The 26,378-nt window shown below is 40.4% G+C and overlaps 1 protein-coding gene across 1 annotated transcript in view; it reads left to right on the plus strand.

Annotated features, from left to right (window-relative positions):
• LOC124742616 (15-hydroxyprostaglandin dehydrogenase [NAD(+)]-like) overlaps positions 1 to 26,378 on the plus strand; it is a 105,949-nt gene that overhangs the window by 29,082 nt on the left and 50,489 nt on the right. The window contains exon 4 of the mRNA XM_047248804.1: positions 24,102 to 24,275. Within this exon, the coding sequence (XP_047104760.1) occupies positions 24,102 to 24,275 (174 nt within the window). The remainder of the gene's footprint in view (positions 1 to 24,101; positions 24,276 to 26,378) is intronic.

The raw sequence follows: 26,378 nt of genomic DNA on the forward strand, positions 1-26,378 counted from the left end.
TAGGAGTCACGGTTTATTACAAAAATTGTCGTCTTTTATTTTCAAGTTTAGATTTGGTTACTGGTATGGGCCAAAATTTCGGTAATTCATGACTCTTCATGGCTAATCATCAATATGATGTGATTAGATTAGATTAGATTAACTCTTGTTCCATAGATCATGAATACGACATTTCGTAATGATGTGGAACGTGTCATTTTAATGAAAGATTTCTTTAAATACCATGATTCAATTTCTTTACAACAATATTTTACACTCTCTCTCATTGCTTTTTATTTATCTCTCTCTCTCTCTCTCTCTCTCTCTCTCTCTCTCTCTCACAAACACACACACACACACACACGCACACACACACACACATTCTTTTTTTTTTTTTATTTGTATGTTGTGCTCGACTATCGGCGAGGCACGAAAACGCCTGTGAATGACTTTCTTAGTATTGAGTACACTTACGAAAGAAATATAAAAACAACAATGAGAGTTACTGATTTATGATGCTCAGTTTGCAGTCAGTTCTGAGTATTATTAGTAACTTCGCTCCAGTCCCTAAACCTAGTTACAGAAAGCGAATCAGACGCATTACGTATTCCAGGCCGTAGCAGCCGCGACTTGGAGACACCAGCTATGATCACTTCCCAGACCGCTGTAGGATCACATCGGTTCGTCTTCTTCCTGCTGGTACTGTAACTGAGATTTGGCAACAAGGCAACATATGTTTGGCAACTCTGTGATCGACGAGTTACTTCCTGGTGCGCACGGAATTAAGCCTCAAAGTTCACTTGATTTTATCCGTCATTTCCATTGAATAGTCTGAGTTATTATCGCTTGAAGGGTAACAAAAGATTGAAAATTTACGGTTTTCAGCCCAGGAAACTCGTTGCAGGTGGAAACCGCAACTAATCTCGACCTTCAAATAGCGGTTTACGAATTCGAGTTCCTATTGCCCTCGTAATAGGAAACTCAGACACACACCTCCTCGCCAGCTCTGTGGTAACGTGCTGACCTGTGAAAAAGCGTCTGTTACGGTTCGCAGTTCCAGTCTCACTGACTGTAACGTTTTTATCCCTTCTGTGAAAGAGCTACAAGCAGTCAGATCAAACATCAATAAGGAAATCTCAAGAAAATGCTTTCAGCTCATAGTGCAATGTTGAAAAACTTACAATGCTGCACAACAGGTAAGGCCTCTTTCCGCTGCTGCCAAGCGAATTTTGGGTTTCTAGGAATACGTAACTATATTTATGAATTGCCACATTTGCATACCTCTTGAGTATGACACAGCATACCAATTAAACACAGACCCAATCAAAATCTAAGTGAGTAGTATTTTACTAATTCGTGTCGATAGAGGCATGCTTGTGTACAGATACTTCCGTCGTAAGGTTATCATGGTTAGTTTTATTTCATTTCTTATAATACAGTGCACAATTTTCGTAAGGTTTCCTTTAGTGTTGTTAAAACAATAGTAAACATGAGAGAGAAATTAATCATCAACGATATATGCGAATTCTCTGATGTTACCTATGACAGTCTGACAAAGCACATGCAGTTTCTTGATTACATGCATGTAGAAAACTTGTTCTGAGTTAAAACTGTCAAACAAAGTTTGAAGAAGAATGAAATATCACTACCACACGACGGCTAATGCAGAAAATACTTTTCTGACATACTATGGCACGATGCGCTCTCCCTGCACATCTTCGAGATGCATCTGCTGCCTGCTGTCTATTAAACCTGAATAGAACAAAATGTCACAGTAGTTAGCCCTTTTTCCACATGCGACTACTTTGGGTTGAGAAGTGAAGGGAATTATGTTCAAAGTTCCATTAGATTGATACCTTCAGCAGAGAGCAGAATTGCGTTTTAAAAAATGTAGCACTGAATGTATTCGAACTCGCGACATCTTATCTATGCTACAAGCTGACACGTAGCTACTTAAGCTCCAGAGCTCGGCAACTATTCCTCCAGAACTTTCGGATTCCACAGCACTGTGAGATTATGCATATGGCCAGGTCTTGACTTCTGAGAGACAAATAGTTACAGCTTTTCTTTTGGACTGAACGACGTTTTCTAGTATCAGATAGCGCAATAGAATAGCTCAAGTGGAAAGGAACACTTCCTATTCAAACTTCTGCATCCTACACTGTTGGCAGTTGTGTGTAGGTGGCAGTTACGTGATTTTATTTCTGTGATTACAAAATAGTCGAATGTATGCACTGCGTAGCCGAGGCAGCTAGTTCATGGTGATTCGGTCAACCAAGTAAATGAAATTACTGAACATGCTGCAAATTACTACAGGGAGCCTGTGTGTCAGAATTCTCATCCAGTGTGGCGCAACTGCGTTACGATAGAAAAATGACTCGCAGAGAAGAGGATTTCGTGGTCTGTTGGACGGATGGTAGGTTGTTATACCTATGGTCTGGGTTCGATTCCCACTTCCGTCAATGATTTTAGATAGGGAGAGATAGATTCCATTCTCTCCTGGCTACACCAAGTGAAGGAGATATAATGGCTGCGTGGTCTGAAAATTCACATTAAAGATGATATTCCTTCTTTACCACGTAGACGGTAGGTTGAACCACACTAAAGTCTGGAGTGGCGACATGTAGAAACTCTATCACCAATCACCAGTAACCTTTCTTATACTAGTTATTTATTTCAAGTGACGACAAACGCTATGTATGGTCACAGGACACTTATTTCATCTTTTATTTGAGCTTCTGTATGTCGATAAAATTGGTTCTAAACTGGGAATGCAACTCAGACCGCCCTTAACGCGGAGTTTGATCCCTTCGTGGCAATACAGCTCGGCTACAATTTGTTGTTTGTTCAAAACTGCAGATTCCTCAACACCTTCACATATTACGCGTGAATGGGATCGAATCCTGGCCCGGCACTAAAGATTTAATTAGGTATTATCAAGCTCTATCAGGAGAACACCTATCTGCTGGTGGATAATAATTTTGATTTTTAATGTATTTTCATTCGTTGTCAACACTAACGATATCTGACGCGTTTAACTCCCAGTGAGACACAGAACTATTTGCGAGATGACTGTAAGTTCAAGATGCTATTCTGAGCAGCTGGTGGAGAAAAATTCGGTAGCTGACGTCTCTTTGTGTGTAGTCAACAACGATATGTGTGGGGCTCTATTCCCAGTGAGCGCTGAACTCTTCGTCATATTATTTCAGTTCGTCGTGTCATTTAATGTTCATACATATTCTCAACTAGCTGCTCGTGAATAACTTTAATTTTTAATGTCATTTTGTGTTAAATAGTTCAAATGGTTCAAATGGCTCTGAGCACTATGGGACTTAACTTCTAAGGTCATCAGTCCCCTAGAACTTAGAACTACTTAAACCTAACTAACCTAAGGACATCACTCACATCCATGCCCGAGGCAGGATTCGAACCTGCGACCGTAGCGGTCACGCGGTTCCAGACTGAAGCGCCTAGAACCGCACGGCCACACCGGCCGGCCCCCACCATCTGGTATCAATGCATTACCCTATCATCCATTATATATAATCATTTTCATAGTACACTTGATATTATAGATGAGTAGGACACAAGACAGGACATAGATAATGTCCGTTTGACGTCAACAGTGTGTAACATTTTACTTTTTTTGAATAGGACAATGTTCTTCTCCAATAATTTTTAGATTAGTTACAATAAGCTTACGCTGCAAGAGAATTCGCTTGTATTTTTCAATATGTGGTCTGTTGTCGGTTTGAGGGCCTTCCATAACATCGGCAACGTAGTGCAACTCCACCGAGGGCTGTCTGGAGTAGTGTGGAGATAGCAATGTGAAAGTTGCGAGCTGTCGAAGACGATCTTCATATTCCTAATGCGATTAGGACATCGTATACTCTTGACGACGTTTAGCACCTGTGCAGTCAGTCACCCAATTTCAGAATTCATTTTGAGTAATCCTGCTAAATTCCCAAAATATTGTCTTTTTATATTGATGAGTAATATGGATAGTCGTCACGTTCATGTGCCGTCTACAACGCAAATTTAATGTTACTATCCTAGGAACTAACCTGCAATACGTTTTGTATTTCATAATCGGAACTATCTGCATTAACCGTCATCAGAGCAATGTCAGGGAACAGAATGCAGCAGTGCCTTGCTACCTACTTGAGGACATGCTTGAGTCGTGTTCTAAGGAAAGGGTAGTTGCTGGTTCACATTATATTACACTAGCGAGAAGTACCGACTTTTCCTTTTCTCTGCAAACATCCAGAACTAAATTCAGTAACTAAATGCTAAGAATATATTTGCATTGTGCCAACTCAAAGATCAATAGATATGGATATAGATATAGATACAGATTTTTATATTTAAAGCCATTCTCGTTCTGCGTTGGAATAAACATCATTCATTATTTGCTTGTTCTTGTTACGATTGTTATTGTCATTCTCTCACTCACAAGAGTTTTCGCATTCCTATTTGGTATCGATGCACATGAAGAGTGGCTATGAAAGAAGGGAATACTGAATGTTACGTCATGCAGAATACACTCATTTACTTCGGCTCCTCGTGATCTGCGCTACAGGAGAAGTGAGATACATAAAGTTGACAGTGTGAGGACAGACCTGGTAGCACAACTGTGCAACTACACAGTGTTACCAGATAAAATGGTGCTGCGGAATCGAAAGTGTAGTACGGACTTTGCCACAGTAGCAGACAGCTGGTAATTTAGGACCATGACCGTGGATTACACTTTGGTCAGTGCTGGTTAGAGTGCTGCAACTGTAAATGGAAGGCTTTGTTTGATAGTCTTACGCTGATGCTGTCTGAATAAATTATGCCATTGGATACAAAGCGGTTTAGTTTTGAGACCTAACCCACGAGGCGGGAAGGCGCAGTGGTCTGCTTCAGGAATTCCAAGCAATAAAACACAAAAAACAACCCAGGAAGGGAGACATGCATTTGGAATCTGTTCATCGTTACGGGGTCAAACAAGAGGGTAACATTACTGAAACAATGATCGGGCTACTTAGTATATAATAGAGCATACAGATTTCAAGGAGGAAACGTATGAAGACGCAGACTTCCTCGTTATCAATATGTGCGGCATATCTTTCGTGTTAACGAAAGTAAATTCCCGCTTTACCTCTTCTTACGTGTCAAATGAAATGAATGCCATGAGGAATAGAATATTTGTTGACTGCGTCTCTTCTTGCTTCCATCCTTACCAACATATTTCTTCATTCTCGTGGATAATCATGACATTCTATGTGTATGCTGCAAAACATTGCAAGTGGACAAATTCGACATCGAGGTGCAAAGCGTTATATTCAATTCGAATAAGCTTCCGGTGTATTTTTACTTCGTTTGTATTTTTAGATGATTATGAAAATTACGGAAAATTATCTCACATGCTTTATGTTGAATGAGAAACATTGAATGATCCGTTTTGCTTTCCCTACGTCGAAATGATATAATGTCGGCGTCAACAGCCTTCTTCCACGCTGGAAGCTGAAACTTGTATGATTCTGGATTAATGATAATTGAATGTCTCATATGTATACATAGCCCACAAGGCGACGTCAGAAACCATCAGGGGAGAACGCCGCATAAAAACCAAACGTGCGCGCGCGTCTCCACTCTGAAGAACCGTATCGGAGAATCACGGCAAGCATGTCGCTGAAGAGCTGCCTCGTCAGAGAGCCTAGAAATGGCAGCGTCGTAGCAAGTATTTGTCAACACTCTGATAGTGCATTTACTTCCGGGTGTAGGTCGGCGTTACCTCGCTAAATTCACTTGACATTCGTTTTCCACATCGAAGACTCGTACGATATAATCCACTGCAAGATGACACAATTAGGAAGTATAGTAATTTCTAGACTCCAAGAACGGCGTTCTTCACATAAGTAACACCTGTTTGTGTGTGCATTCGGGAGGACGACGGTGCAATCCCGCGCCCGGCCATATTGATTTAGGTTTTCAATGATTTCCCTAAATCGCTTCAGGCAAATGCCGGGATGGTTCCTTAGGAAGGGCACGGCAGATTTCCTTCCCCATCCTTCCCTAATCCGAGCTTGTGCTCCGTCTCTAATGACATCGTTGTCGACGGGACGTTAAAACAGTAATCTCCACCTCCTCTGTTCGTGTGTTTAAGGTTGCGTTTTGAGGCTCAGGCAACATCGCAGTGACTATATTCCGCCTCTGGCAGCCAGTGTGTCGTTAGCTCAGAGGTTCCCTTGTGCGTTGCAGTGCTTGTACTATAAGACATAGCAGTTCGAATCACGGTAGAAGCCGCTGACTACAACCTTTTATTTTCCATTTTAATTAATGGAGTTGCAAACTGCTATTAAAAATTTCTTATGCGAAATCTGAAGAATGCCTTTAAACATCAATCTTCGTCCGATTTCGACTTGGTAAATTAAGTTAATATCATGGATTTCTGCTTTGCAAATTCCAAGGTGCTTCACTGTAAAATAGACCCTGAAAAGATTCAAACCGACTGTCAACGATATAAATTTGAGCTTTGTTCGTCATATAGGTCTAACATGTCAGAAGGTTGTTTATGAAGTGCACATGTTCATTAATATAGTTCCCTTCTTCTAAATTTTTGCAATAGCATTTAACTGTAGACGTTTTCTAACACCGGCGTTAGCAATTCCTTTCCGTTCTCTGAAACCTTTAAAACGACAATTTTTTTCTGGTTTAAATCTGATGACCTTAACTATCACTTCCGATCAACAATAAATACTTCATGAACTCCAAATGTGCAGTGTTCCTGCACTGCTACAGAGCATGCATTGCAAGGTATTCACACAGTTTATCGCATAGACTTACCATGAGGAATGAAACTTGAACTGTAATACACTTTACACCACAGACGCTCACTCTGGCTTGACGAAAACATCCAAACATTGACCAAAAGTTGCACAAATAATTGAGTTTGAAAGGAAAAGAAACGAGGTATGAAGCATTTATAAATTCATCGAATGTAGTGAGGTGGTTTCATTTCGTCCCAGTCTATAAAATTAATTTCGGGCCATACTCAGCTCTTGCGATTAATGTAATATAATACCCGCCTGCTAATCAGGGCGTCTGTCTCCGTTGCTTTTGAGCGTGAATGGAAATTGTAGAAATTTTCTGTGGAGCAACATTTAATAATAAAGCGTTTTAAATCATCAAAAGCGATGAGCGGTAGCAGGCGCTTTCGATAAAGAACGGGGGAGTGCAGCGCCGCTGCTGTCGCCACGGCCGCTGCCAGTAGCCAGCAAATGGATCCCGGAGCTTTGCCGCATACGGCGTCCAGAGGAGGACAGTCTGCAGGAAATCTGCCGCAAAATCGTTACTGGATAAAATTTTGATATCGGTGTGTCACAAAGCGAAATAGATTGAATCTGCGATACCATTACATTCACGTCTTCAGCATTCAGACAGAAGAGGCTATAAAAATATTTTATGCCAGCTGCTCTCGATCCACTGACATTATGAACAGAAACAACGCACGCTACCGCTAGACCACAGGCGTAATCAGCCTAGAGTGTCTCTATCGTGGGACAAGTTTTCCTCCGGGAAGTGCCGCAGTCTACAGTGTTGCCAGATTGTGCAGATAACCGGACTTAGAGAATTAGCGAGTTGGCCAGTTTTTTTGTCCCATGTCGCGATCGGCGCGGACTTAGCCTCTGAAGCGGCCGGCCGCCGGTCAAGTTTTATGTCAAAGAGTGTACCTTGGAGTTAAAAGTTTATTTTGGAATGCTAAGAAGAAGAAGAAGCTATTCATTCTGGCAGCTTAGCCTAGGGTGCAAACAAAGATATCAAAGGCTTGTTGATGGTAACTAAGTGAAAACTATTTTCATAAAGGAAACTGCCAAATTTACTCATTCCAAAAATGATAGCTAGCACTTTATTCTCTATTTGCAGATAAGGTTCTTGAGGCTGCTCTAAGGTATAGGCTTTTTGAAACTGTCTAGTAACTTATGTGAAAGGACAGCACCAGTACTATGAGGGGAGGCATCCATTTCCATAGCCAATGGCAACCAAGGCTGATACATTGATAACACAAGTTTTCACAGTTCTCAGTGATTACAGACGAGCTATGGACCATTGAAAAGGAACACACAATGCAGCCGATTTTAACAATTGGCAATAAGAGCTCCCCAAGGAATATATCAGGCATAACAGGTAATCTTTCAGAGGTCTTGACAGATTTGGGAGTGGACATACTTGTATTTGCCTCAGCATATTCCTGTGTGGATTGTAACTCTTCTTTACTGATCACATATCCTTGGTAAGTGATGAAAGGTTGAAAAAATGAACATGTAGAAAAATTGTACTTAAGACAGTTTTTAAATAGAGCCACTAAAACATGACACAAAATGCAGAGATTTTCTTAATTTGCACATCCCGTAACTGGGATGTTGTGAAAATAGTGTATTTACTCAGGAATACGCTGATGGAAAAAAACTCGCAACACCAAAAAATAATGTAGAGTAATGAAATTTCGGGAATACATTTGTCTAGAAAACATATTTAAGTAATTAACATTGCAAGATCACAGGTTAATGTAAACGTGAGATAAGCCATTGCAACTGTGAAATTGCTGATACATTAATAACCTGTGTAACCACCAAAATGTTGAATACAGGCAGGCAAACATGCATGCATTGTGTTATACGGGTGATAGATGTCAGTTTGTGAGATGGAATTCCATGCCTCTTGCACTTTGTCGATCGATACAGAGACGGTTAATGTTGTTTGTAGATGATGTTGGACACTTGGGTGTCCCATACGTGCTCCATTGGAGACAGATCTGGTGATTAAGCAGGCAAAGCAAACATGTCTACACTCTGTGGAGCATTTTGGGTTACAACAGTGGTATTTGGGCAAGCGTTATCATGTGGGAAAGCACTCCCTGCAATGTTGTTCATGAATGGCGGCTCAACGGGTCAAATTACCAGATTGATGTTCAAATTTCCAGGGTGTGTGGTGACAACCACAAGAGTGCTCCTGTTGTCATGTGAATGTGCATGCTAGCACACAGACAGGTTGGTTGCAGGTCCTCAACTGGCCTCCTGGCACTGAAGCAGAACCAGCTTTCATCAGGAAATACAACAGACCTCTACACTGCCCTCTTGCCTCCTCACTTGATACCACTGAAGTCACAAATGGCGGTGCTTTGTAGTCAGTGGAATGCATGCTTCAGGGCTTCTATCTAGTTGTCCTTGACGTAACCAATTTTTAACAGTTTCTTGTGTCACTGTTGTGCCAAATGATGCTCACGTTGCTGCTGTAGATGCAGTATGATACACCAAAGCCATATGCCAAATGTGATGGTCTTCCCTTTCCGTAGTGTCTTGTGGCTGTCTGGAGCCTGAACTTGTTGTGACTGTATCTTCTCGTGGCCACCACTGCCAGCAATCATGTATGGTGGCTACATTCCTGCTGACTCTTTCTGCAGTATCCCAGTAAGAACATCCAACTTCTTGCAACCCTATTTCATGACCTTGTTCAATCTTGGTAGGGTGTTGATAATGGTGTTTGTGTCATCTTAAAGGCATTCTTGGCAAACATCAGCTCAACATGTCCAATCTCAAAGGTAATTAACACTCAAGATCGTTACAGTGTGTATTTAAAGCAAACATGATTCGCATCCTCATACTGGTGCTATTAGCATTGCTCTTATGCGACTGGCACAACATTGGAAAAGATGTCATCTTTCAGATGTAGGAAAATGCCTACAAGGTTTAGTTTGTCACACAACTCCTTCTTGGTGTTGTGATCTTTTGTCCCCATCAGTGTATATGCTATCGACGTTCTGAAAACCTTTGGAAAGTAGCAGGTTCACTCGTGACCTGAGTCCTTGGTTACAGAAGCTGGAAAAAGTCCTCCATCGGATTAGTTTTCTAAAAGAACTGACCACCAGCTAATTTGGAAAAGTTAATGAGTTTCAGGTAAGATATAGGAATCCATTTCATTGATAGTAATTTTAGTCGCCACACTGATGTAGGTTGTCACCAGGCTTAAGTATGACCATTGAAAGAGAGGCCCATTGACTGAAGGGAAATTGCTGTTGTTCCAGCCTAATTCCAATTTCACTTTGTCGCAAAAGGACAAAGTAATACGGTGATCTTCATTAAAAAAAAATGCGCTACTGCAGAAGATTTTAAAGCAATGTGTGCCTGAAAATTTAGGACTGTCCCTAGACCAGGCTCAAATAATGGCACAAATTGTGAACATAGTGTCAGTTTTTTGACATGCCCATGAAGGTTGGTTGCCATTAACAGTATGTTGGATAGAAAAGCTGAATAGACATTAAGTCCAAAAATATTTTCTACAGACAGATTTGAAACCACAGGAAAGGTACTGTTCTGATTACTTAGTTATACTTCAGAGAGCTTTGTTTGACTTGACAACTGAATTTCATGATGCCTGCAAGCCCACAATATGAAATGCACATTGAAAACCAATTATAAAGTTCATAGATTGATTCATCATAGAGATATACATATTTGTATATACAAGAATGTAACAGGGACAGTTCTGATTTCTTCGTATAAACAGTGCTTTTTTTGGAGCCAATGCATGACCACAACCTGCAGTTTTGTTGATCTCGATCATAAAAACACATGGCTAGGCACCTGTCAGACTCTGACGTACTTCTGCTGTGTGTCAGCACTCAGTGTTATAAAGAGAGCAGTCCTGACCTGAATGCACAGCTATAGTCAGGACAACTAGGCAATAACAAGTATATCCTGCCTGATATCTCTGAACCATGCGAGGAGGAGCAGTAAGAGGTTCATGGGGCACCATTGGTTGAGAGATGCTTGTCATATTAGGAGCAGAAGAAAAGTACTGTTAGATTTCGTCGGTCGTCACTGGGGTCATTGCACACACTTCAGAATCAGTGGAAAATGCTTGCTGGGCAGCTTGAGAACTTCAAAAGCGTGAACTATTCACAATATCTCTGCTAACAATGATCTGACTGCTGAAAGGTCTTTGTGAATACATCTTTATCAGTGGTGAGGCAGTTGAGAAAATTCCTGACTAATTTCTCTGTGCATGATAGTCCACAGGTGCACACAAATTTGCACTTCCTTCTCAGTACTTAAAGCATGGCTTCGAGTCTGATTTATGATGTAACAAAAATTCTAATCAGGCTGCAGCCACATGCATGTTAGTGACATACGTTGTCAACAGAGTATGAATGTCTGAAAGAGAAAACTCTGAAGGTTCTGACAGTGAGGCTAATTGCTATGCTATATAGTACAACTGAGGGCTGATGGGTAGTGAAAAAGTTCACCGCATTGTGTGCTTTGAATGTTACTTGTCTGCATATTCAGTGATGACTACAAAAACAAAGTAGGTGGCAGGGATTGCAGCTGTTAGTCGATTTAAAAACATATCCATGGTAACCATGCTATCAAATTGAATTATAACCTCTTTTGTCCGCAATTTTGAAGTGTCAAACTTGTATCACAAAAGTTGTTTATTAATACTTTGTTGAACACCCTGAAATCAAAATAAATGATATTTGGTTCATATGGGTTACTGAGCTTTTGAATTTTTCAGAACTATAATGAAAACAATCAGCATTGACACCACTTGTTGTGGTGGAGGAAATCATTCAAAGGTGGAGCTGAAATCAATCATGTGGCCGAATGGTATCAAAGGTCGCCAAAGGAAAACCTAGTAGTAGTAGGCAGAACGTCACTATGCTCATATTCCAAGCAGAAGCTGAAGAATAACTAGTGTTGTGCAGAATTAGTATTTCATTTGGTTACGGAAATGTACCCATTAACTTTCAAACAGAAATGAAAGTGAGCCTGGCATCACATCGCCTAGATTGGCCAGCAAACACCCACGTGACATGCTGGCCGGATATGCTGTGTTGTTTACCACTCCTAGTGACCTCACCAGCCCTAAATGTAATGAGGCATATCAGTAGGATTGAATCATCCACAGATGTCAAAAGGGATTAGAAGATGAAGGATATATGCTCAGAACTGTTAACTGATATCACTGGTATCAATTTTAGAGTTATGGAATGTGAGTTATGTTTTTTACTTTTTTAATTGAAGAGATATTCTGTAACACCACATGTACACACATCAAAAAAAAGTTCTGCATGACCACGGTTCCCACAACTCCCGAAGATAGACGTTGAGTGTGGATATTGTAACACAGACACAGTCCCTTTGACTGCTCAGAGATGTCACTAAACCCGTCCAAAGATGTAAACAACCCTGCATGAGCAGCACCTATTAGACGGAGGTGGTCCAACAGTAGATCAGTTCCAGTCCTTCCACCAGGAAGGAGGTACGCGGCTAGTGTTATCTGTAGTTCAGCCATGCCTAGACAGTCAGTACCATGGTTCAATCGTATCCGCATTGTTACTTTGTGCTAGGAAAGGCCCTCAACAAGGGAAATGTCCAAGTGTCTCAAAGTGAACCAAAGCAGTGTTATTCAGGCATGGAGGAGATACAGAGAGACAGGAACTGTTGATGACATGCCTCGCTCAGGCCACCCAGGGACTACACATTGCAGTGGATGTCCGCTGCCTACGGATTATGGCTCAGAGGAACCCTGATAGCAATGCCATCATGTTGAATAATGCTTTTCATGCAGCCACAGGACATCATGTTACGACTCAAACTGTGTGCAATAGGCTGCATGGTGCGCAACTTCACTCCTGATGCCCATGATGATGTCCATCTTTGCAACCACGACACCATGCAGTGCAGTACAGATGGGCGCAACAACATGCTGAATGGACCACTCAGGATGGGCATCACGTTCTCTTCACCGATGAGTGTCACATATGCCTTCAGCCAGACAATCGTTGGAGACGTGTTTGGAGGCAACCCGGACAGGCTGTGAATGCCTTGGACACACTGTCGAACAAGTGTAGCAAGGTGGAGGTTCCCTGCTGTTTTGGGGTGGCATTATGTGGGGCTGATGTATGTCGCTGGTGGTCATGGAAGGTGCAGTAAAAGCTGTACGATACGTGAATGGCCGTCCTCCAACTGAAATGCAACCATATTGGCAGCATATTGGTGATGCATTTGTCTTCATGGATGACAATTCGCGCCGCCATTGTGCACATCTTGTGAATGACTCCCTTCAGGATAATGACATCCCTCAACTTGAGTGGCGAGCATGTTCTCTAGACGTGAACGCTATCAAACATGCCTGGGATAGATTGAAAAGGGCTGTTTATGGACAACATGACCCATCAACCACTCTGAGGGATCTACGCCAAATCACCGTTTAGGATTGGGACAATCTGGACCAACAGTGCCTTGATGAACTTGGGGATAGTATACCATGATGAATACAGGCATGCATCAATGCAAGAGGACGTGCTACTGGGTATTAGAGGTACCGGTGTGTACAGCAATCGGGACCACCACCTCTGAAGGTCTCGTTGTACGTTCGTACAACATGCAATGTGTGTTTTTCATGAGGTATAAAAAGTGTGGAAATGGTGTTTACGTTGTTCTCTATTCCAGTTTTCTGTACAGGTTCTGGAACTCTCGGAACTGAGGTGATGCAAAACATTTTTTGATGTGTGTATCTGCAATGTTAAAAATGGTTGCAAATCACAGGAATACCTACAGGTGAACATTGCTTGTTGTAAAGATGGGTGCCTGACCCAACATATGTGAAAAATATTTTATTTTGTAGGACTAAATCATTGTGTTGGAGTCATTGAAATTGATCACAAAATTTTGGTACATGAGGATATGTATCTTAATTAATTTAAGACAGAATCACCATTTTAGTTTGTGTGGAAGATCTCAGAATGAGATACATATGGAGAACCTTAAAAAAGTGTAGTTCATTCACAAAGGTAGTTGTTTATAAATCTCTTGTGATTTTATTTGAAGTCTTGTTTGTCTGTCTAGGATTCTGTAAGTGATGGCAATGAGTGAAGAGATAAAATACAAAAGCAGATAAAAGAAAGAGCTGGAGGGCATTCTTCGCCACACCCATAAGCATTCAGCAAGTCCCTTGTGCTCTCATGTTTATGCCAAATGGCGAGCTTCTCTGAAACCTCAGTCAGTGTTGCATAGGTATGAGTTTGGCAATCCCAGTGCTCTGAGCTGGATGCTGATGAGTGCAGCGAGTCCTCTGTAATCTTAAGCTGTGTGCATGTTCCAGTAGAGCTGTGTGAGTCACAGGGGATGAAGATTGAGCCTTAACAGTTGGGATTGATGAAATATATGTATAATCAGAAAGTACTCTCAACTTCAAAGAGTGCCAATATCACTTGCAGCATTGTAACATGGTGTAAGAACAGTGGTTAAAAAATCCTACCAACAGAGATTAGAGCATTGTCTCTCACATTTTCAGTGAAAATCAATTTCAAATTCAGCAGGGATTGATGATGATACTGAATGCAGGTTCATCTCAACCAGATTCCAAGCAAACATTACAAAGTCAGCTGCATACAATGGCCTCTGGATTCAGGTACCTTGTTCACATTGCTCACAGTGGCATTTTTACTGCACATCTTCAATTGACCAAACAACACAGAAACAAGACGATAGCTGACTGGAAACATAGTATTATATCACAAGAAGTTGTGATTTTCCCTCTTTTTAAATGATGGAAGGCATCAAATGCATCAGTGACCCCATGAGGTATTTAATACACAGTGTCTTAAGAACATAGCTCATATTGGATGTTGTTCTGTGATGTTTTAGGGGTGTTTTTCGTGCTATGACTTGTGCCTACTCATTCTTGTATTATTGATAGGAACCAAGATTTTTGTTTCAACATTCTCACTGACCAAGTGTTGTGTTTTTCATGATGAATATGCTGTGTTTACAGAGCTGCACATATACATACTACTTGGTTTGTTCAACAGTGGGACACACTGTAGCTCTTTCACTGACCTGCTAAACGGCCCAATCTTAATCTCGTAGAAATTGCTCTAGACTGTTTGGAACAGTGTGTAAAATGCAGCAGTCAGCATTCCCACATTTTTTACTTCTAAAATATCTGCTCATCAAGTGGCTTTGGTTGCTTATGATATACCTGAAAAAATTGTGAACTCATTGTACCTGAATCAAGTCCATTATCAAGGATAGAAGTGTAGCTACACAATATTAGCGTGGTGCCTCCTGCAGATGACCAGTTTTTTTTCCCTATGTGTTTATATATCGCTAGTTGCTTATGGAACATTGATGAATCCTACATCATCAAAAGGAAAAAAATTACCAGTGGTTTGGGTGTGTTTTTGTATAGTAGTAATACCCAGCCCAACAAGAAAAGTCCTGAATTAAGCCACCTTAAAAACACACCTCAGATATGAGATAAAATTATGGGCACAGACCAGCTCCCAAAAGATATTTTTAATCACAAATGTGAGTGACGGCATGTTATAATTGATAAACTATCACTGTTATATATCCAGAATGCCTTGTGTGATATGGCAGGAACTTTAGTTGGTGAAATACATGGGAAGTGCTTCCTTATCATATCAAGGTACACAGCTGCAAAATGTGATATGTCTTCATGAGTACCATTTATGAAAGTGCTGCACGACTCCATAAATTTCAGCAAAAGGGTTGTTACATGCAGAGATTTAAAACACTTACACTAGTGAATGTACCAAAACAGAATTAATTAAGGAGGCACTTGTGGAGTAATTCAACTTCCAACACAGGAAACACACTTTATTTATATTTCTAGGGCGCATATTTTAAACTCTGATGCCCTTGAACTAAGGGGATACACTCTCCACCATAAAGAGGACCTTAGTGGTGAAACAGCCAAAGGAGGGATGGCTGTGTGTGTAAATAACACATGCTGCCTTTATGCTCTCCCCCTCCTACCTAAAGACATTAAAGCAGTTGACGGTGAAAATGATGAAAGAATGCTACCATTTATTTTCAACACCGGCAGCCATACACCTTGGTAAATTGTAGATGACCTACATTCTGGTAAAATTTCCTACGTGGTATCCATTCACCAAATGGAGCAGCCTCTGAAAGCAAGCCTCCAAAATGGATGTTGTATAACCATCTGGCACTTCTTGAACAAAAAGTGTTCAGGAATGGATGTACCACACCACAAACCCGCTGTGTAATGCCCCTCTTGTAGCATCTGCCACTGGATTGGGGTTAGCACCTCTGTGATGTTTTTGCACTGGCACAAATCTGTGATGAAATGCCAGGCCCTTCTTTGAATCTTCACTATTTCCTCTGTCAGTCTTACTTGGCGAGGGACCCAGACTGAGTAGCAACTCTCATATATCGATCAAAAAGGTTTTTGTAAGTTACTCCCTTTTTGGATGATTTCTCCTGTGGACATCAGCCTTCCGTGCGATAAGCTTCATGTAGCCATTCCATTTAAATAACTCTGCAAACAAGCTCCCAGATATTTGATTGGTGTGACTGTTTCCAGTGATTATACAGTAACAATGGAATAGGGCAATAATGGGTCTTTTTACCTATTTATGTCCATTATTTTACACTTATGTTAACGACCAATTGCTGTTCTCTGCATCCAATGTTGATCTTCTACAATTTTTTCTGCATTTTGTTAAGATTTTCTAGTGCTGTCTTAAATAGTACTGTTGTGGAGCTATTTAAAAAAATAGAAAACAAATCATTATGATACTGTATTTGCTAACTTGCAGACAACTCATAGGAATCAATCTGAAATGGCCACTATGTAATATAAGATGATACATTCTCCAGAAGACAATTCTGAAGAGAAGAGTGACATAATAGCTCATTCTGCCATACAGTTTAAATGAAAACTGTTAGTAATCACTACTTTCGGACCCAGTAAAAAGAGTAACCCATTGTATTGTGTCCGGGATTGTTCAGTAAGACAGGTGTCATTGGTTGATGTTACTGTCAGGTGCCATGAAGTGTGACGGATGTGGCTTTGGTATGAAGTGCTGAACTCCATGCACAATCTGTCACCTGGTTGATATGAGTGCCAACTTTTACCTTAAGAATATCTTGTAGCCACTGCTCTTGAAGTTATTCGCAGTAGTGGACCTGCTATGTAGTGCTACTAGACCATGACGTGAGACTTCTTCACCTTTTGCAGTGGGCAGGTGCTGAAAGACAACTACTAAACTGACATTGTCACTTTTGCAGTAACTCTTCCATATTATAAGCATTACGTTTACATTGCACTACTACAGTTACAGTGAAGGTGAAGCAGACCTCTCATAACTGGTAGCTCAAAATAGACTGCAACAAGTATTCCTGTACTGTAGAGAATGACAGCTTTTATATCTTCTTCAATTGTTCTGTTGTTGACTTGTCACCTATGCCTCTGCTCTGTGATTTCCAAGGATTTGTCATGCCACAGTGCTGAAGCATAAGCAGGCCTCCATGCCTTGTCAATGTTCTGAGCTGATGTCTTTTCCACCCAATCTGCACGTACAGCAAACTGAAGCACACACAGTGGTATGTACCACATTTAACAACTATGTAAACAATGCTTCAGGTTTCCATGAACATCTTTGCCGGCTTGATTGGTTAAAAGTGGAACATGTTATTTTACAGAATCATCATGTTACACCACAGCCACCATGTATGTTAGACAATGTTAAAACAAAAACAAAAATTTACAGGTGTGGTAGCCATTAACCTTTTTCTGTGTCTAAATCTAGATCTGGATGGAAAAATGTGAGATTAGATAAAATGAAATTACTGCTGTTTATAGTGACCTTTCACCATGAGTAATAACAGATAGATACTGGTTAAACAAATATAAAAATGGTTGAACATCTTTTTTGTTTTTGGTGGGCACTGCCGAAGACACAACAGGAGTGGTTATTGATGAATTTATTGAAGACCTTTCATATGATTCACACTGATCGTCAATCAAAAGTGCATGAAGTATGAGGGTTGCTCAGAAAGTAATGCACCTTTTTTTTTCTCAGCCGAAAACAGTGCTATGAATGCGAAACGTAACATATGTATTATTTGAACTCTCCTGAGTGAGTGCGCCAAGTCTCGTCACTTCTGACAGATAGCATAGCTGCAGGGCAGTTTGAAAATGGTGTCTATTGGTGATGTACATTACAGGCAACGTGCCATCATCGAATTTCTCACTGCAGAGAAAGAAAATGTGGGAAATATTCAGAAATGCTTGCACTAAGTCTGCGGAGAATTGGCTGCCAACAGAAGTACAGTTAGTCACTGGGCATGGAGGATGAGGTCAGAAGGTGGTTCGGTGGAGCTCCATGATTTGCAGCGGTCAGGGAGACCATCCACTGCTGTCACACCTGACATGTTGCAGCGAGCTGATGTTGTCATTTGCGAGGACAGACACATTATGACTCGGCAGTTGGTGCTGCATCTGTCAATCAGCAAAGGAAGTGTGACTGCAATTATCTGCACTTTTGGATATTCAAAAATGCATGCAAGATGGGTCACGCGGTGTCTAACGGTGGATCACAAATCAAACATCTAGTACCTTCTGCCGCGGAAATCGAACACGCGCCAGAACAAATGGACGTTGTCAGCCCATAGAGGGTTCATCCTCCGTGGAGGCTATTCCGCGCAGCGGCTCTCGCGCAGCGAGGGCGCCACCGCTACGCTATGTGCGGACAGCGGCCAATAGCCGCTCCCTCCGGTTTCGTATATAGGGACCCACTCTGCCCAAGTACAGTCAGTCTGGTACTTGCTCTGGATTTCGTTTCTATCTCGGTCGTACTGCGTTCTGGTCGTTGCTTGTTGTTGACATTTGCCTGGCTCTGGTTCCGAGTGGATTTACTGTTGGTGTTTGGTGTTGTGGTTTCCACAAGCCTCCATTGTTTATCTTTTCCTTATTGTGTCAGTCCTAGTCGGTCATGGTCGGTTGTTGTCAGTTTTCGTTGGCCTGTCGTCCGACTCGTCCTTGTGTTTACCCAGTGGTGCGTGCTCCACCGCCAGCGGCTTCCCCACCTGGCGGCTCCGATCTGCAGCCCAAGGCATTCCCGCAGTTGGTTTTGGTTACTACAAAACAGAAAAAACATTTGCCTTGATTTGTTGCAACATTTTGAAGCTGAGGTGAAGGCCTTCTTGTCCTGGACTGTGATAAGTGATGCAACCTAGGTTCACGATTTTGAGCCCAAAACAAAACGACAGTCTTGGAAAGGTGCCATTCCCACTCCTCACAGAAGAAAAAATTCAAAAAAACTGCTTCTGCCAGTAAGGTCATGATCACCATGTTCAGGGACTGTGAAAGTGTGATTCTCATTGAAGTGATGCCAAGAGGCAGTTCCATTAATTCAGACGAGTGTGTCAACACGTTAACAATACTCAAGACCCACTTCCGGCAATTTCAGCGCCACAGCAACCCAGGATATGTTTTGGTACAGCGTGATAATGCTCGGCCCCACAAGTCTGAGAACTGCTGAACACTTCAGAAGACAGGGCTGGGCAGTGTTACCCCATCCACCCTACAGCCCTGACCCAGCCCTCTTGGGCTTCCACTTGTTTGGGCAAGGATTGGTACCAACAGGGCATGCACACCCTCGTTTCGTGCCGGAGGAAGGCCGTAGAACAGAGTGGAGATACGTGGAAAAATAGAGTGTATAGATAAAACAGCATTCTCTCTGGTGTGTTATTATCATTACGTTCAATAAGGAATTATTGAACAGAAAAAATGTGTTGCATTACTTTCTGGGCAACCCTCGTAGTAGAGTCCATAGATGTATTGTTAGAAATGGCAACTGCTAATGTAGGTAATACCTTGGAAATGAAAAATTTGATGGTCCAGTGGTCAACAGGAGGGCATGACTTTCAACTTCAACTCATGTTTTGATCAGTATAAACAAAATTTGAAGGACTTTTTGCATCAGGTTGTCACTGGCAATGAATTCTGGATTCATTGTCATTCCCTATAAATCGAGTAACAATTAAAACAGTGGGTTACTTCCAGTGAATCTGCAGCAAAAAAAGGTAAAGACAATCCCATGGGTAGGAAAATCATGGCAGTGATGTTTTAGGAATGCTAAGGGTGTCGCTCTCAAAGACTTATTAGAAAAAGGAAAAATTGTCACTGAACAATACTACAATGAGATATTCCGCTACTTTGGCAATAAATTTGGAGAGTCATGTCCCATTTAGCAGTCTGTTGCCCCCCACGATAATGCACCATCACATTCATACAAAGGCTTCACTCTAAAACTGCGAAATGCATAGTGAATAACTGCTACATCTTAGGTATTCAGTTGACATGTCTGTCTACCATATCTCCTTGTTGCCAAACATGAGGAAATGGCTCGCATGAAGAGGTCATTGTTGAGACATATCCGTATTTTACAATTCTTGACAATTCCTATTTTTTTTTTAAGGAATTAAAAAATAGCTTGAAGCATTTTAAAAGGAAATGTTTTAAGAAATAGCTTATTTTTTAAATAAATGGCATCCTCATTCCTAACAGTTATTGCTTTCCATTGTATTGTGTGTCCACCAAATGCTGGAACAGGATTGTAGCAAATGATGGCTGTGAATTATATTAGTTAGATACAATTGTCTTCAAGGCGGGAAGTTGATCTTATCTGTCTAGTTTCCATATCTTTCTCCATTTCTACAATTTCTGCATATGCGTGTTTGCTGTTCCTGTGAGATACAGTACCCTCTCACTAGTAATGTATTTCCCAGAGCTCAAATGCCCCATAGGATTGTTCCTGATTGTCTTACATCCCCAGCCTTTTTCTCATGGCGTTTCTCTCTCTCTCTCTCTCTCTCTCTCTCTCTCTCTCTCTTTTTCTCTCTCTCTCTCTCCCCCCTCTCTCTCCCCCCCCCCCCCCATGTGTTTCTCTGGAATTGAGAGATTTTCTTCTATTAATTTAAGAAGTGTTATTTTTTGTTTCATATTAATCCCCCCCTTTACACCAAAGCAAACACGTGAATGCATATTTGCAAACAATGCCAGAAATGTACTACTTGGGATTGGAAAGATTAAATTAGATGCATTAGATGTACTTTTCATTCCAGTAGATACACAGAGAGAAGTTCCTCCAGCTTGTAGACCATATCAGAAAAACAAAAATACACAATAAATATTTACAAAGAAGACTAAACACGCTAATATACCTTCCACAGATCCAAGTGAAATGGTCCTCGTTGATATGGAATAAGCTGAATATATTTTTATTTAAAAGGTAATAGGTAGCGTGTCACAAAACACATAAATGTTCAGTGTACTGAAGTGCATATGTTAATTCCTACACTAATGTAGCCGTGCATCATCAAATAGAAAAATCATTTTACAACACTTATTTACAATGATAACCTTACTGCACTGGATTTGTGGAATAAATTAGGTGTATCAATTGGTATGTAAATGTGAAATGCATGGTGATAGTGCACTTAACACTGAATTGCAGTTGCAGCTTTGCTTAGCATTAGCCAAAACATTGCACATATGTTGGTTGACACTTTTTTCTGGCTTTTATTTACAGCTGAGGAGAAAATTTAAATGGCGAGCACTAACTAGTGATTACCAACATAACCTAAAGATTGGCTAGCATTTACACTATGGTTATTAGTGACTGGAAACATTTAGGTTATTGATTGCTTTGAATTCCAACAGTTGCAGTTTCTGATATCTGCAGTGACATACGCAAAGCGCTTCAATGCTTTATTGCAGTATGTATAAGGAAGATAACAACAATAAAATATGATAAATGAAACTTGAAGTATGCATGTTGCCTGCCACATAAGCTACTTAGTAAACTCTATTATAGAGGTCATGCAGCATGATCCTGGGTAACCCATTTTTATCATGAAAAATCTCTAATATAACAGTGATACATAAACTGTGTAATTACAGATAGCATGAATTTAAGCAACAATAATTACCAAGTCTTTCATAGTTTTGATTTTAATCAGCATAACAGATACATATTCAAATCTGTTTACTTTCAAGTGATCTATGAACCTTGCACTCACTCACTCTAGTCCCACCTAGCGCAAGCAAAGATTGAATTTATCTTCTTCTTCATGTCCCCAATAGGACCTTTGAATGCTTTGTAAATTTTCCACCAATCATATTTATTTTCCTTTGGCATTTGTGCGATGGATCTATTGGCTCATAGAAGCACGAATAACATCTACATTCTTCTATTAGCAACATAACATTATCTTTGTACCACATCATCATTCACGGAACTCATGTCAATACCAAAAACAGTAAACAAGATATCAGAGGCAAGCTTTCTGTACTGCTTGTGCTGAAGTGGAGAGAGAAGGAGCTTCCTTTGATAGTTTGCTGAAAAACTGAAAACTAGTTGAACACCATCAAATGCCATTTGCACATGTGTACCTAGTATTTATACCAGAGAGAATTCTTGTTTTATGTCCACTTGGGTTTGCTTCTTTGTAAAGGGTCACTAGAGTGTGCATAAAATAACTTGACCTGTACCTGCACAGACAGCTTGGTAGGGGAGAGGACAACAGTAATGGAAGGACTCCACTGCGAGTGGCCATCACACTGTTGGGGAGGGACAATTGAGCAGCTGAAGGCTAATCACAAGCATGTCATTGCTAACTTGTGCTAATTTTCATTTCACCAGCTATCAATGATCTTTAAAAAATCACATTATCTCATTGAGAAAACTCTAGCTACTTATATATTGTCATAGATAAGAAACATTCTAACGGTATGGCAGAATACTCTCCGCTTTGTGTGCTGTCATTTACCAAAAACTTATTTCAGTATCTTGAACCATGTATGAGATAAAGGGATCATATGAATATATCTCTCCCAGTAACATTTGCGCACGGGAGTGGAAATTAGTGTACAGGGTGATTCAAAAAGAATACCACAACTTTAGGAATTTAAAACTCTGCAACGACAAAAGGCAGAGCTAAGCAGTATCTGTCGGCGAATTAAGGGAGCTATAAAGTTTCATTTAGTTGTACATTTGTTCGCTTGAGGCGCTGTTGACTAGACGTCAGCGTCACCTTTCTTCGAAGGTGCTACTGTAACTGGACTACAGTATCTGGAGATGTTAGAGAATTGGCTGTTCCCTCAGCTCGAACAAGAAGCACAACAATTAATATTTCAGCAGGATGGAGCGCCACCACATTGGCACTTATCTGTCCGTAACTACCTGAACGTCAACTACCCGAGGCGATGGATCGGCCGCCAGGCAGCCCGTGACAGAGCACTTCATCACTGGCCACCAAAAAGCCCTGATCTTACCCCCCTGCGATTTTTTCTTATGGGGGTATGTTAAGGATATGGTGTTTCGGCCACCTCTCCCAGCCACCATTGATGATTTGAAACGAGAAATAACAGCAGCTATCCAAACTGTTACGCCTGATATGCTACAGAGAGTGTGGAACGAGTTGGAGTATCGGGTTGATATTGCTCGAGTGTCTGGAGGGGGCCATATTGAACATCTCTGAACTTGTTTTTGAGTGAAAAAAAAAAAAATTTTTAAATACTCTTTGTAATGATGTATAACAGGTTATATTATGTTTCTTTCATTAAATACACATTTTTAAAGTTGTGGTATTCTTTTTGAATCACCCTGTATTATGCTCAGTCCTTTTGCTTGAAACTGAAGAAAGATATAGATCTTTTACCAAGTTTAAAGAAAAATTCAGTATGCCAGCTACATTTAATGTGCAGCAATGTAAACTCATAGAGGCTCCTATTTTTCATGGCAATCTATTCTAATTTAGTGTGATGGGTTACTTAATTTTGAAATATCACAGTAACTATCATCATTAACGAAATGATGGGCAAATCACCATGAAGATGATGAATAAGAATAAGGCCAAAATCATCTTTTTTTGTCAAATAATTTTCATAACATGATGTGTGAGAGATTGCAGAGCAACCGACACTGCCATTCCCGCAGTGTAGCATGTTGGCCAACAGCCACATTAAAGTGGGTAAAGTGTGTTTGTTTTCAAGAGACAAAGCATACAACTCAGTATGGGATCATAAGCAGAGGTGGCTCCCCTTCAGAACAAAAGGGTACACTCCCCCAGAACTGAGAACAGGAATGTGTTTCTGTGCTTGGTCCAAGTTATTTTGTGCGATTTCTACTACGGCTACTGCTACCACTATCCGCATCCCCACCCCCACTTTATAACAATTTTTAGTATTAAATTTTTTTTATCGTTGTCTATGAAATGAGTGGTTTATTCTTCTTGCAGAATGGAGTCATTCGTGGTACCTTACTTGCTCTGCGTTTTATGGGAAAAGACCGTGGTGGCAATGGAGGAACTGTTGTTAACACTGGCTCAAATGTTGTTGTAAAGCCATATGTAAGCATTCCCATTTACACTGCCACCAAACATGCAATAGTTGGTTTCACACGTTCATTTGGGGTAAGTATTTTTTCTTCCTTTACTCTAGGAACTTCTTCACTTTCACAAGTGTCACAATATGTTGGCGATTCTGGTAATTTAAACTTACTGAAATGAGAACATTTTGATAAGTCATTATTTTAACAAATTGGAGATCCCAGTACTGAAATTGTGATGTGAGTCTGGTAGATATCTTTCTCTTTGTTACTCTCTTTTTTGCCTCATCATCACTAAAAGATCCCCCATGGGAACAATAAAAAATAATATCACCAGTTCACACTAGTTGCTTTCATACTGTCTTTTATAAGAGGAACTACACTCAAGAAATTTGTAGCGGGCATGTCATTTTCTTGCAGTTATTATTAGATCTTACTTTTTTTTGTAAAATAATATCTCAGTAACTGTACTTCAAAGCATGGATTGTTGATGAATTTCATTCATCTGAGATTATCACCCGAGTTAAGGCATCATGTTGTTACAATGTTACGACAGGTTTCTTACTCGTCATCTTAAGATGAAGTATTGAATTCATGTCTGGTTTATTCCTTTATAGCCAATGGATCACACTCTCTTCTGTTGAGGGCCGAGCAAGTGCGCCAATCATGTGCCTCTGAAAGAGATGGCATGGCAGGTGGAGTGGATGGGATAGACTAGCAACTCAAGGATTCTACATCCGGACTCCCCTACACCTTTGCTGGGGGTCTTTGCACCACTAGCCACACCTCTTCTGTACACAATGTGCTTGTCCCACCTGTTGAAGCATCACATGAGGAGTCTGTAGTTTAACAGCTATAAAGGAACAAACTGGACATAAACTTGACTCTTTGCATTAAGATGATGAGTAGGAAACTTACTGAAATGTAGTGACAACACAACAATGACTCAACTGATGGCCCAAGAAGACTTCCTCAAATCTCAATAACTGTTCATTTTTAATTAACTTTTGCCAAATTTTAAGTTCTGCAAAGTAACTTCGTGTACTATTTATATCACAAAAATAAATTTTTGTGTTTCTTGTGGTGACCATTTTCGCAGCAGCCGTATATAAATTGCAATAATTTACAAGAAAAATGCATTTTAAGGGCTGGACATTAAGTTTGTATTTTTCTTATGCACACTAAAGCATTTTGTCTTTTAAACAAGGCATTTTCAGTGGGCATCGGCAAATAATATATGCTGTTTCATTGACACATATAAGTTACAGATTTAAAATAGTTCATAGTTTTATATATTTATATAATAAAATAGAAAGGTAGTAACAAATCAGTATCTTTCCATTATTTGTAAACCAAACAGCTTTCCCTCATACGGAGAACCAGTTGAAAGTTTCCAGTTTTCTGTGTCTAGAGTGTCATTTGCTTTTGTTAAGTGTAGTAGTCTTATTTTCCTGGTTTTTGCTTATCTTGTTTGACTCGTGTGTGTGTGTGTGTGTGTGTGTGTGTGTGTGTGTGTGTGTGTGTGTGTGTGTATGGGTGGGCGCGCGCGCGCACGTGCGTGCGCACACGTCCTTTTGCCGCTTTTTTAGTGTATGTATCTGATCCAGTATAGTATGTTGTAAAGTTTTTTTAAAGTACCACCACAGATAGCTATAGTATACTATACTGGGCCAGATATGTGATGATATCCTTTAACTGCTTAACCACCAACAAAAATTGACCACTTGCATGCAGACATAAAAATAATGCACAAAAAGATAAGATTCAAAATGGGAAAGAACATGGCAACCAAATATTCAGTCAAGCGGACTGTTCAAGAAAATAATCATTTATACAAAACAAAGGCAGCACAGAAGTTACTACTGAGTACCCAAGTGAATATGACTAGCATCTCACTGTTTACATTAACTTGTCATACAATAGACAAATACGCACGCACACACACACACACACACACACACACACACACACACACACACACACACACACACCAGCAAAAACTGGGAAAGTAGACAACACTTACAAAAATAAATCACACTGCTGACATAGAAAACTGGAAGCTAGAAGCTTTCAACTGGTTTTCCACACGACAATAAGTTGCTTGGTTTACAAATAATGAATAAGATGCTGATCTTTAAGTACCTTACTATTTTAAATCTGTAACTTCCTTAACATCTTGTCAAAAAGA

Source organism: Schistocerca piceifrons, unplaced genomic scaffold (genome assembly GCF_021461385.2).
Source record: "Schistocerca piceifrons isolate TAMUIC-IGC-003096 unplaced genomic scaffold, iqSchPice1.1 HiC_scaffold_2316, whole genome shotgun sequence".
Taxonomy (NCBI): domain Eukaryota; kingdom Metazoa; phylum Arthropoda; class Insecta; order Orthoptera; family Acrididae; genus Schistocerca; species Schistocerca piceifrons.